The sequence below is a fragment of the Accipiter gentilis genome, chromosome 10 (assembly GCF_929443795.1).
Source record: "Accipiter gentilis chromosome 10, bAccGen1.1, whole genome shotgun sequence".
NCBI classification, from domain to species: domain Eukaryota; kingdom Metazoa; phylum Chordata; class Aves; order Accipitriformes; family Accipitridae; genus Astur; species Astur gentilis.
The window spans coordinates 25,550,383-25,562,646 of record NC_064889.1 but is presented as its reverse complement, the minus strand read 5'-3'; the positions used below and the strand labels follow the sequence as shown (position 1 = coordinate 25,562,646).

The window sequence follows — 12,264 nt, the reverse complement described above, 5'->3', positions numbered from 1 at the left end:
GGGTTCAGCACCCCAAAGCGGTCGGACGATGGCTCTTCCCCTGCCTAAGCTCCCCACCCTGAGCAGCTGACAGTGACCAGCTGCCATATAAAAGCCACAAAAAGATAAAACAGCTAAATTCTTCAAATCCTTTTCTTGCTGTCCTGCCTTTGCTTTTCTGACTCTTGAGGCTGTGCTTGTGAAACCTTTGTGTAGCACAAGAGCTAGAGGTTTTAAGAACAAGAGAAAATAAAAACATCTCTTATACTTAGCTGAAGAGGCACGGACGGGTGTTGTGAGCTATTCCTGGTCCGTCTGGACTTTGCTGCGTCCTTGTGTGCTCAGGTCACCAGCAGGACCACATCCCTCACTGGTCATTGCAGCTGATGAAGGTCTGATGACCCCTCTGGCTCTTTGGGGATTAAAATACTCCAGCTGAGATCATCTGGTCTGGACAGAAGCACTTGGGTAAGATTTGAGAGCCTGCAAAACACAGGTGCTCTGACAGGGTGACCCAACTGCTTCTTGAGATGCGGAAGTGTTTTAAGTGTTATTGTTAATAAGGGACACAAACAACCTCCTCCATAAAATGCCTGCTGCTTCCCAATTAACGAGCTCTCAGTTCCTTCCTGTCTCCAGCTCTGGAAATGTCTGGAGGTGACCAGGGGAGGCACAAAGTCTGATTTCTAATCCAAAGCCAAAAGCCTCTGGCTCCTCTCAGAGAGGCTTTCAGGAGATCCCAATGAATAAATAGAAGCAACAGCAAAACGCAAGCTACCGGTTACTGCCCCAACGCCTTGCTTGTGCAGGTTCTCCTGCAACGCTGCGACCAGGAGGGGTCTCAAAGTGTTTGCGAACACCATCCTTCTGCTGCTTACTAGGATGCTGCTGCCTGTCACCCATCTCCCGGTCACCCATCTCCTAGTCACCCATCTCCCCGTCCCCCATCCGAGGTGGCTGTTTAAAATGTTCCCTTTTCTTCTTTTCCCCTGGGAAAAGAAACCCTGCAGGACAGCCCTACCCAATCCTCAGGCAATTGCAGCCCAGCACTGGCTGCGGGGCTGGGGAGTGCCCCAAACCTCTTCCCATCATTGGCAATGCCGATGCCAGTGCTGAGCGCCTGCTGTGCCCCCATAGCCTCTCCCCGCTGCCCAGGCTGAAGCCACCAGGCTTGCTGGCATGTCCCCAGCTTCAGCAGGTCCATGTCTCATTTGGTTTTCCAGGTCTTCCCTCACATGGGGAATCCTCCCCAGGGGAGCTGGCTGAGCTCAAGTTTCCAATGATGAACATCTGCGAGCTGCTTCCTTTGATTAAGCTGTGCTGACAGACAAGACCTTGGGCTCACCTTTTAGAAAGTTATTTTAGTTACATCTAATAGTTCTGCTTGGCATTACCTTTCCAAATCTCTCCTGTCCCACCATCACCACATGGGGACAAGCCTTGCCCAAACCCTGGAGCAAGTAACGACGCAGACTTTGCAGCTGCAGGGCGGAGTGTTCTGTCTGACCACCCTTCTTTCCTCTTCCCCTGGTTTAACCACCCTTCTTTCCTCTTCCCCTGGTTTAACACCACCAGCCTTGGTCTCCTTTTATAGTCAGGAGCCTTCTTCACAAATTTTGCACTGGATCGTAGCCCAGTTCTTTCCCACGTTGTTTGTTGCCCACTAAAAGGGAGCTCTCACACCTTGCAAAATTTTTTCTTAAATCACGCCTGACACCTGTTTCCAGAAACTGGGCTGGATCCAGCTGCCTCGACAGACACAGTGCAGAGATGGGTGATTTAATCCTACCTCTGATAAGGATGGGGGTGAGAAGAGGCTATTAAAGATTCTGGACAGAGGTGGGAACCCTGAGCATGGGCAGCCTTGACTGGCATCTTGATGTCAAAGGTTTGCATGGGTGACCTGTAGCAAAATCAGAGGTTTATAAATGAAAGCACAAACTGAAAGCCTACAGAGAAACAGAAAATATTTCAGGGAGGTTTTATATTTACAATTGGTCCTGAAAAAAACCAGGCAAAGTCCTTTGGAAGTTCAGTTTCATGTATGTCAGGACAGCTTGAACAGGAGCTGCAGTTGCAGGCTGGAAAACAGCAAAATCTGGGAGGAAAGTTCTTTCATTTAAGTCAATATTTCTGTAATGAAAATAGTCAACTGACCAGGTTTAAATGTTACTCTGAAGGAGCAGGTGGCCTGCCTAAGGGGGTGAGTTCACCCTGTGTTTGCACTAAACTTAAATTGTTTTCTGGTTTGGTCCAAGCCACCCGTATAGCCCCTGTACATCCAGAGCTGCTCAAACAGCCTCCAGCTACCAAACCACATTCTAGCAAAATTAAAACCTGCACTTTAGGGTTGATTGGCTCCAGAATCAAATTATTTTTTAAATTAACTTCATCAGCAATTTCTCAAGAATGAAGCCTGCACAATGTGAGGGTTTTCCCTTGTTCCAAATCCACCTTCTATGGATTTATCTTGTGCTGGTCCAAAAACCAGCAAGTGCAACCTGTGAGCAATTCTTTCCCTGTTTGGTAACTACCATCTGGCGATTACAATAGATTTCAGGAAACTTAGCTGAAATCCTCTTTTAAAAACATTTTGTTTGTTCTATTTCCTCTGTGGAAAATATAGGAAAAAACTACTTAGGGGTGTCTGTCAGAGTTTGGTGCTGGGCTTACGGGGGGACTGGGGTCAGGAGGGAGGTCTGGGGGCACGGGGAAAGGAGTGGGCGAAGGAGGCTTGGAAGGATCACGGCTGCATTTGTTTACTAAAGCAACTCCACCGGACTTCCAAGGCAGCTTGGGCATTGGATTTCTTTGGGGACAGGTGGAGTGGATAAATCTGAAAGCTAGAAGCTGAGTGGCACCTCTTAGGAAATTTTTGGAAAGGCAGTTCCTAGTCATTGTGAAGCTCTATTTGCAACAATACAAACTTTTCAGGTTTTAACTTTCTATATTTGGGTTGTGTTGAGTTTTATCTTTTTCCTTTACTCAGAATTTTGTCTTCCACTTCCCCTCAGCTCTTCCCTCCTTCAAGACCTGCTGAAACACTTGGGGTTTGGTTTTTAAAGTAGCACAGAAGGCAGATGCCCTGGGATCAACAGCCAGCCTGGAGATCCCTGTGGAGGGATGCTCTCAGATCTTCCTTGAGCACTGACAGCGCCCTTGAGCTCTGGATCCCTGTAGTATCCACACCTGAGATTTGCCAGTGCTGCGGGAACCATTTTAAAATAGAGCTTCACAACTTTTGGCCAAAACCCCATGTCTGCTGGGGGGAGCAGAATCCGTCCAGCTCCCTCCTGCCTCTCCCTTCCAAAGTCTCTGGGGATGAGGCCATTTGAATGGGAAGGGACAGTTGTTTTCAAACCGCAGCGCAGTCAGACATTTACCAAAGATTTGGCTCACAGGGAGCTGGTTCAGCCACTTACTTTCTTGAATATGTTCTTGAACATATAAATATGTCTGTCTTTTATCAAATAAAAGGAAATATTCCTACTGACAAATCATCATGACGACTCTCAGACTGGGGCTAGTAAACCCCTGAGTGTGGGACAAACAGCAGCTGTGTCACAACGTTGCCCAAAGTCATTAGTTTCTTCCTCCATCCTCAACGTCCCTGTGATTTCTCCTTTTTTTGGCTGCAGCCCCTGGTCACCCCCTCCAGCGCTGCGGCAAGTGGAGCCCAGGGACCCTCCAGCTGCTCAAGCTGAGCCGTGAGCTCACCTTGTGAAACACCATGCATGTTCCCAATTTGCCATCCTAGCAGTGCCACCAAGGGCTCTCGCTGAATATATACTTATATATGTGTATATATATGTACCTATATACGTGTATGTGCAGAGACAGGGGCCAGCAGGTCTCCGTCAGCCTGAGCTGCTTGCTGAGGAAGGCACGGTCTATGCCACGCACCCAAAAAAAGCCTTGAATGGTACCAAATTTTAAGAACAACTCATCTGAAAGAGGAGACATAGCTCTGGTATCAGTTGCTGTTGTAATTAAACTTGCCTAGATTTGTATAAATGTACATTCCTGCCTTAAAAACAGCTCTCAGCTCCAGTTAACCAGTGCAGATGTCCAGCTAGTGCTGGGAGGCGACCAGGCTGCAAGAACACATTTCCCTGTAGCTTCCGACAGCTTAGCAGAGAAACTAAATGTTTTTCAAATGGGCCAAGTAAAACCGAGCGGCCAAAGGTCGGAAAGACTTTGACCCCCCCCATTGCTACGGTTCACAATGAGTGGGAATCCCCCCCTTTACTGTGTGCCAAATGAAGCATGCAAGTTCTGCAGCACTGGTCTTCAATGGGGTCTTTCTGAAGTAATGAACCAAAAGTATCTTAGAATGACAAAGTGAATGCATCCTGGTCACCATGCATCCTGTATCTCTAATGAAAAGCATGATTTAGGGCTTTTCTTCTGTGTGCGCTGTTCATAGCCACAGCTCTTTGGGATGCTCGGAGGGGAAGGCTCTGCTGGGGTCTCCAGTCAAACACATATGTGTTCTCGGTATGAGTGGTGCATCACCGGCAGGAACGCCGACACTGGTGGGCTTCCTTCTGCTCTGCCAGGGCCTGGCTAAAGGGTGCCAGCCATGGAGCTCGGGGACCTCTGTGATGGGGGGCTGACATATTCTCGCTTTTCTCTTTCATAGTCTGCTCTAATTAACCTAGCAAAAAGGATAAACTTGCTTTCCTGGCAAACCATCCTTAGATACCCCCGGGAAAAGCATCTTTCTATTTCAAACATCTTTTGATTCATAATTGCTTTCCTGCTTTCCTTTGCACATCACTGCAGCAGTTTTTTCTGAATAACATCATTCTTGTGTCAACACGTTAATAAAAGCGTCTTTAAAAAAGGAAAAAAGGCATTTCTAGTTAGTTCCTTGGTTACAAGGAGCAAGTGAAAACACAGATACTAACAAAGCCAAGCAAGTAAATATCCAGATCTGCTCCTGGGAAAGGTCTGGCTTTGCTGCGAGAGGAGGAGAGGAGCTCTGCATGCATGTGCTCCTGCGTCCCTGTGACTTAAAGCAGATTCTGCCGTCAGACGTGTAAGAGCTAGTGATGGCAGGGCCAGGGAGTCGGAACTGCACCAGTTCTGGAGAGTTTTCCATTTACAGTTGCAGCCCATTTTGCAAGCTGTAGGTGTCTCATTGAAGGAAAATACTGCAGGTATTTAGGCAAGATGTGGTTATTACTTATAATGCGGTTTATGTGCTTGTAGGAGGCCTGGCTTATTATGTGGCTAAAAGTCAGACGAAATGCGCTTCTACTAGAGATTCCCACACTGCAATGCAAACTCCTCTAGCCTCAGCACCCACCAGAAACCTCTGCAGTTTGGGAGCCATTGGGCTGAGGGGCTGGCTGGCTATGCTTTTGGTTTACGTGAATTCCTGCTGCTCCCAGTCTGAGCACCAGGGAACTGGCTCTGCTCAGCCCTTCCCAGATGGACACTGTGCTGTGTCAACACAGAGCTGGGGCACCCACTCTGCTCTGCAAACCCCGAGGCTTCAGACACATTGGGGTTGGCCCTTCTTGAAACAGAAATGTTTCAGGGTTGAAACAGCAAGTTTTTCCCTGGCTGCTGCGGTTCCCTGTGCCACTGAGACCCATGCTGGTCAGGGCTGCAGGGACATGAAGGTGCTGGTGGGGATCGTGCTCTGGCCGTGAACCAGCAGCCACGGCTGTGCCGGCTGGGGACGCCCAGGCACCGGCCCCACTCGAGGGTGCCGGGCTAACAAGAAACTCTGCTTGCCACACGGCGCACAGAGCTCTCGCAGAAGCTCAGTGCCTTTGATTTAGGGCCCGTTTCATCAACGTATTCCCAAAGGTTTATGTTTGGCCAGGCTGAAGCATTTATGAAACAGCAGCTGCTGTTACAGTACTCCCCTCGGCTGCAATCGCTTCTCCGGCGTTCCTGACACCGATGCCCAGATGGTGCAATGGGTTTGTCCAGGTGTCCTGTGGGAGGAATTATCCTGTGACCTCGTCCCGGCCATGGATGTGACCCTGCGCACGGACAGGTACTGCAGGAGAGGCTCACCAGGTCAGGTTACCGCTGAAATGAATGGATTTGCAGCGGCTGAAGGTAGAGGCTGGTGCCTTTTGATCTGTGAGTCACCAGTGGGCTGCCAGTAGTTACCCATCAACCCAGCTCACATTTTAATCACACAAATCCCAGTTGCACACAGCAGCCTTAAATGATTTTCAGATGCAAACTGATTGCCCCCTTTTGCTGCAGCTAAGAGAGTGATCACACCCCCGCTGTTGCCAGTACCTAAACTGTCTCCACTTAACTGCATTTTCAGTGAAAAATCCCTCAATATTTCCCAAGGGGAAGAGAAAATATGAAACCCAACCAATTTTCTTCAGTAACTGTTTAATTTAACACACTCATGAGCTATAGCCATTAAACCCCAACACATTCAGTTGCTATCCCTTAGCAAAACCTGGGAGCACGACAGAAGCATGGGACAGATGGTGCCGGTGAGAAGGAAAACAGGACTGAACACAGGCTCTTGAAACATAAAAAATTACACCACGTTGGAAAGGAATAAAACGCAAATGGTGAAGTCATGGCTTCTGTTTTACATACAAATTACACACAGGAATTTCCCCTGTTATAGGACTGAATGCTGTTCCTGACAGCACAGGGGAAAAACAAACGCACCCTGGGCTGTGCAACCGCATTGCACGCATGGCGTGGGTGATGCTGTGCTTGAACCCTTCTTTGTTCAACGCAGGTAGGATTGCCTTCATGGTCTCCCAGTTTTGGGGTGTCCTCCATAGCCTGAAGAGTCATACGGAAGGGAATTTCTACTGAAATGCTCCTGACCTTCCACCGGGGACCGACCTAACAGCAAATCCTCCCTAAGACAGGGAGGGATTAACACACGACACCCCCCCGGACCAGGTCGTAAGGGCTGTGCCAGCGAAGTGCTGCTCCTTGTACAATATTGGATATTCTAGTTAAAAGAATCAGCTAAGCTTAACAGAGTAGAATCTATATAAGCAGGAAAAAAGGTTTTTAGCTTGTAAGAACACAGAAAAACACCTTAACCAAACATTAAACTGCTACGCCATAACGGCATACAGAAACCCAGGTGAGTAAGTACTTTTTGCTGCTCACGAGGAAGGATGCAGCGAAGAGGATGCACTGCTCACCACTGGGGCCAGAGCAGCTTTCCCTCTCCTTCACAAATACATGCAAGTGAATGTGCTGTTGGACTCCAAAACCAATGTGTCATTTCACTTGTGCCTTGGTGTCCCTGACCATCCCCTCTGCTCCAGAGTGATACAGGCAATGGCTTTGGCACACAAAGCCAGCAGCGGGAAGATGAGGGTATGGAGTCTTCGCACACACCGTGAGCCCTGGACTCGTGGGGGTAACTAAAGTCGATACTTTATCCCGCTGCCCTGACTCCACTTCTCAAATTATGGCTATTTAGCTTCAGTGCATAAACATTTTAATGAAAATTACAGAAATGGGTTGCCAGCTTCAAGTTCCTTAAGGAAAAAAAAACCTAACCCAAATGGTCGGCTGTACTGGTGGAATGCTAGATGCTCACTTCATATATATAAAAATAATAATAAAGGTCAAGAGTTTTGTGCTGGCCTGCCAACACCATCAAGAGGCTGAAAATGTCAAATGATAGCACCATAAGCATTTCTGAGAGGTCTCCCCCGAATCATCGCTGCTTTCGGTTTCCCTTTCCCAAAATGTTTCCCCACCGGTCGCCCAGCGGCAGCGTGACCCTGACGGAGGGTCCCAGCTGCCCCGGCATCTCCCGCGGGACCAGTGGGACCTGCACACCCAGCCCACGCCAGACCTTATTTTTCAGACCGATGGTTTGAGCACCGTTATAGTGTAGCACAAATAAAAGAAATCAAGCCTTCCCCGTGTTTTGAAAGAGCACCGCACAGCTTGCGGGCAGCACCGTCCGGCGCTGCCGTGGGATGAGGCAGAGCCGCAAGTCCTGGCTGTGACCCAGCTCCCTCCTCCGCCGTCGCCACGCTGCTCTGGGAGCCGCCGTGGGTCCTGGCACTTCTTGCCCTCGGGGACGGTCCTGTCACCTCCTGGAGGCCCGCTCGTCCCCGCGGTCCCGGTCGGGTGCTGCGCGGTGCTGGTGCTGGCGGCAGGTTCGGCAGCACTGGAGGTGGACCGTCGGGAGGTGGCACCTTCCCAGGACCCGCAGGGTCTGGCAGAAGCCGAATGTCAAGCGGTCACGCTCGCAGACGAAGCCTGGAGGGAAGGCGAGAGGGCAAGGACAGCGTTATTGCCGGTGCGGTTATCAGGCGTTTGTTGTGAAAATTGGCGTGCAGTTGGCAGAGACAAAGAGAGACCTCAGCGAATGCAGAGCCCACCCTCACCTGGGTACCAAGCATCCTCGCTATTTCTAATTGCCAGCAGAAATAACACCTCTGCTGTTGTCTACAGTTCCGCAGCATCTGCCCAGGGTAGAGAAACCATATGGGGGAGCGGGGTTGAGCCCAGGCTCGCTCCCCGGGGAGGAGGGTCCATGCTGGAGGCCTGGGAGAGGCGACAAACCTCCCTGCAATGATATCTCCTCCCAGCCCCCAGACCTTCCCTGCAATGCCAACAGAAGGCAGCAGAAAGGCGATAATTCATTTTAATTTGCATTGTGTTTAGATTATTTCGAGAACCCGCATCATCTGGTTTGTTTCCTGCAGGTGTCTTGCAAACCTCAAAACAACATCGTCACTGCTTCAAGGATGGGCTTTGTCTGGGAACCGCTGCTCCAGTGCCAGCACCCAGCCCTGCTGGGGGGGCAGCACCCAGCCCCGCTGCGGGGGCAGCGCCCGGGCCAGCTGCCGCAGCGGCTGTGGTGGCCATGGGTCGCAGCCCAGCTGTCCCAGCTGAGTCACCCGCAGGCTGAGCAAACTGTTTGCAGAAACTGTTTCCTCTCTGCAAACAGTCTGGAAATCACAAATCCCTCTCCAGGGCCGGGAGCGCCACGTCGGGACATTTGGTCCAGCGCTCGGGTTCACAGCACGGGGAGATGCGAGCGCTGCCCCAAAGAGACCTTGCCCTTGGGGTGCAATAAGGCAGGACATCCCACCACCCCAAAACACCCTCACGCCTACCACCACATGCAAACCATGGCGCCGTGCAAACCATGGTGCCGCGCATCCCGTGGGATGGTGCAGGATGTGGTGAGAAGGGGTCAGCCCTCCCCTGTGCCATCAGCAGAGGCTGCAGAAATCAGCCCCAGCAGCTCCCAGCTCCGTTGCCAGCCAGACCGGGCTCAAATAGGCTGCGTCTCAGCTCAGTTAGGGCGGCAGAGACCCATCACCAAATATGCATTGCTTATAAGAATATATAGTTGGGTTGCTTTAATTTTTAATTTCTTCCTTTTCTACTTTATATCAAAACAAACATGCATCGCCTTGAGCCTCCAGCATCTCACCCAGTTGTATAAGACTTGTTGAAATTATATCAGCTCTGTCTAATTTTACCTTCTGTACAAACGATTAAAACAAATGACAGCTCTTCTCTGAAGAAGGGCAGAGTTGATGCTCCGTGGGGCAGACACCTGGAGCCAGCACCCCATGGTTCCCCCTCACTGCCTCTCCCCAGGCACCCTCTGCCCAGGGCCATGCTGAGCAGATGCAGATCAGGGCAAGAAAATGGGTTTTTCTCTTTCTCAGGACACTTTTCTGCTGGGGAAACACTGGGACTGAGCCAGGCGAGCTCTCACTGACCACTGCCCCTTGCCGCTTCCCCTCTGCGAACAGAAGGCTTTGCTCAGGGAAAGGCTGCTGCCCCGATTCTCACAGGGACGAGCCGACCCGCAGCAGTTAATGCAAAGGACTCAGCAGATGCAGAGCAGAGACTTTTCCCCTCGTTTGGGATTTCAATAACAGCTCTCACCCCCCTGGCCCCAGCCCATCAGCAAGAAGGTCACTATACTGGTCTAAAATTCATTTTCTATTTCAGTAGAGGTACCTCCTCTCTTCCTCTTGAGCAACAGCTCTTTCTGCCCAGCAATAGCACCTCTGTGCCCTGAAGAAACCATTTAACACAGAAGCTGCTGCCGGCCAGCAGTGTCGGATCCAACAGCTGCCGACAGACTGTGACTGAGCGCCGGATCCCAGCCACACATCACGCTCGGGGGCTGGGGGTTTGGTCCAACCCCCTGGGTGCTGGGGGATAACGCAGAGTTTTCCTGCTGGTTGAGCAGAGTAGACAAGGAATTGCTGTGAAGCCCAGAGAGGTCTGGGCCGGGAGCAGCACACATCCCCAGACCTGCCATGAGAGCAGCCATGCTGCACAAGAGCACCAGAGCTGGTCAGGAAAATGGAAGCCTTTGCTCCTGCAATGCTCCATCGGGGTCTCATGGATGGTATTCCCGAGGAGCATCCCTGTGGCTCTGGCACGGCATCCCCTGAACCCCCAGAGCCCTTTCACACGGGGACATTCACGCACACAAATATATGTATTCCCGTTTGCATGTGCTGCAGGACTGGGATGCCTCAAGCAGGGATCCCAAAACACCTCTGGGGAGAAAAGCCTGAGGGCATGTCAGCCTGGAGAACTGCCCCATCCTGTCCCCTACGGCTGGTGACAATGATACCAGGGTGCACCAGCTGAGCTGTGCCTTAAAAAGCACTGGTGCCCAGTTCCGGCTTGGCACACCCATCTCAGCCATCTCTCCCCTCGTGCAGGATTCGGTAATCATTTACTCTTCACTGGGGCACAACCGCTGGGTAACCCCCACCTGCCCAACCTGTAATTCCCACGGGTTTTATGAATTTGTGGTGTTTCAAGTTGCTGGGTTTGGAAGCGATATTGAGTAGGAGAGATGGAGGACACAGCGACAGCTCCCAGCAGGCACGGACAGGGGCTGGTGTGCTCCAGGGGGGTTAATTAATCACTGCATTGCACCGAACAAGTGTAACAGCAGTAAAAACTCCACATTGTTTAGAAGAACTTAGTTAAAAATGCTGCATGGACGGATGGGAACGTCACCGGCATTTCGGACGGTTGGCACTGCAGTCCCGGGGCGATGCTCCTGGGGGGATGCTGTGCTGAGGCAAACCCCTGCCAAGTGCCTCGGTATTTTTAGCACACTGCCGCTGTGCCTTGCTGGGCTTGTTTCTGTTCACAAGCCCTCTGCTTATCGCAACAGTCTTCCTAGAAAGCTATTTACGGATCACAATCAAGTTGCCTCCTGTCTTCCCTTGAAAGAGCTGTAAAGGCTAGGCTTCTGGAGCCTCTCGCTGGAAGGTTGCTTTCCAGGACCAGAGGTGATGGTTTAGCTGTTTTCTGATCCCTTTCCCACAGGTCAACACCCTGGGCGCTAGTAGGAAATTCCTGTACCTGCACTACCCAGAGCCGTACACATAAGCCCATACGCCTCCTGCCAGGAGTTATTTCTTTTTGTACACCATGTTATCTGCAAAGGTATGAGCCTACTGCGGAATAACAACCAGGATGGGCTTCGCGGAGGGTGGAGAAGAGCCACCACCCTTGGCTGGAGGCGTTGCTGCAACTACGCTGACCTTACATGAGACCCCGCAGCAGGACTCTGGGTTTCCAAAGCATTTTAATAAAATGAAGTCAATGGGAGTTGTTCAGTGCTCATCGTTTTTCCAGATCGGGCTGTTTTGGTCTGATGTAGCGTCTCAGCGTGGATATGTGTGGGGTCAAGCTCAGGTCTGAAAAATCTTGGCTGAGCTCGTGATTCCTCCCTGGAATTGGTCTTGGGCAAGGGAAGCTGTAATAAGCACTTAATTTGTCAGCTCTTCAGAGAGGGTCCCTACAGAATTGACCCAATTTTCATTTAATCCTTTTACTGTTATTTTTTTCTATTAACTATTCTTTTTCATATAATCCTAACACTTCATTTGAACATACGCTCCAGTGTTCAAGTCTATGCCAAATTTTAGTCTAAAGAAATAGCTTAAAGCAGGGCTTTTAAAATCCAGGCTAAGTCAGCACATTAGAAACTGAAAACCCCCACTTTTTTTTGGTTGTTTTTTTAAGTTGGCGTAGAAGTCGCTTTAAATTTCATTTAAGCTTCTACCATACAGACCTAAGCATTTACTTTTATGCTCGGGAAAAATAAACTTCCTGGAACAGGTTTTGTAAAAACAAGGAAAGGTTGAGTTTAGAGCTGAGCTAGCAAAACCAGAGAATTAAGCTGCTGACCTCTGGCCTTTGGGATGCTCTCAGAGCCAGTGCCGAATTGAACAAGTATTATCCCAGGCTCCTGCTCCGGGGCCCACGGTGCCCTCCCTGGGAATGAGCACTGGCGAAGGCAGCACATTTCAT

The 12,264-nt window shown here is 50.4% G+C and overlaps 1 protein-coding gene across 1 annotated transcript in view; it reads right to left on the bottom strand.

Annotated features, from left to right (window-relative positions):
- Positions 1-6,367: 6,367 nt before the first annotated feature.
- Positions 6,368-12,264, bottom strand: part of ADAMTS7 (ADAM metallopeptidase with thrombospondin type 1 motif 7) — a 52,280-nt gene continuing 46,383 nt past the window's right edge. Inside the window, exon 24 of the mRNA XM_049812888.1 lies at positions 6,368-8,211. Within this exon, the coding sequence (XP_049668845.1) occupies positions 8,039-8,211 (173 nt within the window). The 3' untranslated portion in view covers positions 6,368-8,038. The remainder of the gene's footprint in view (positions 8,212-12,264) is intronic.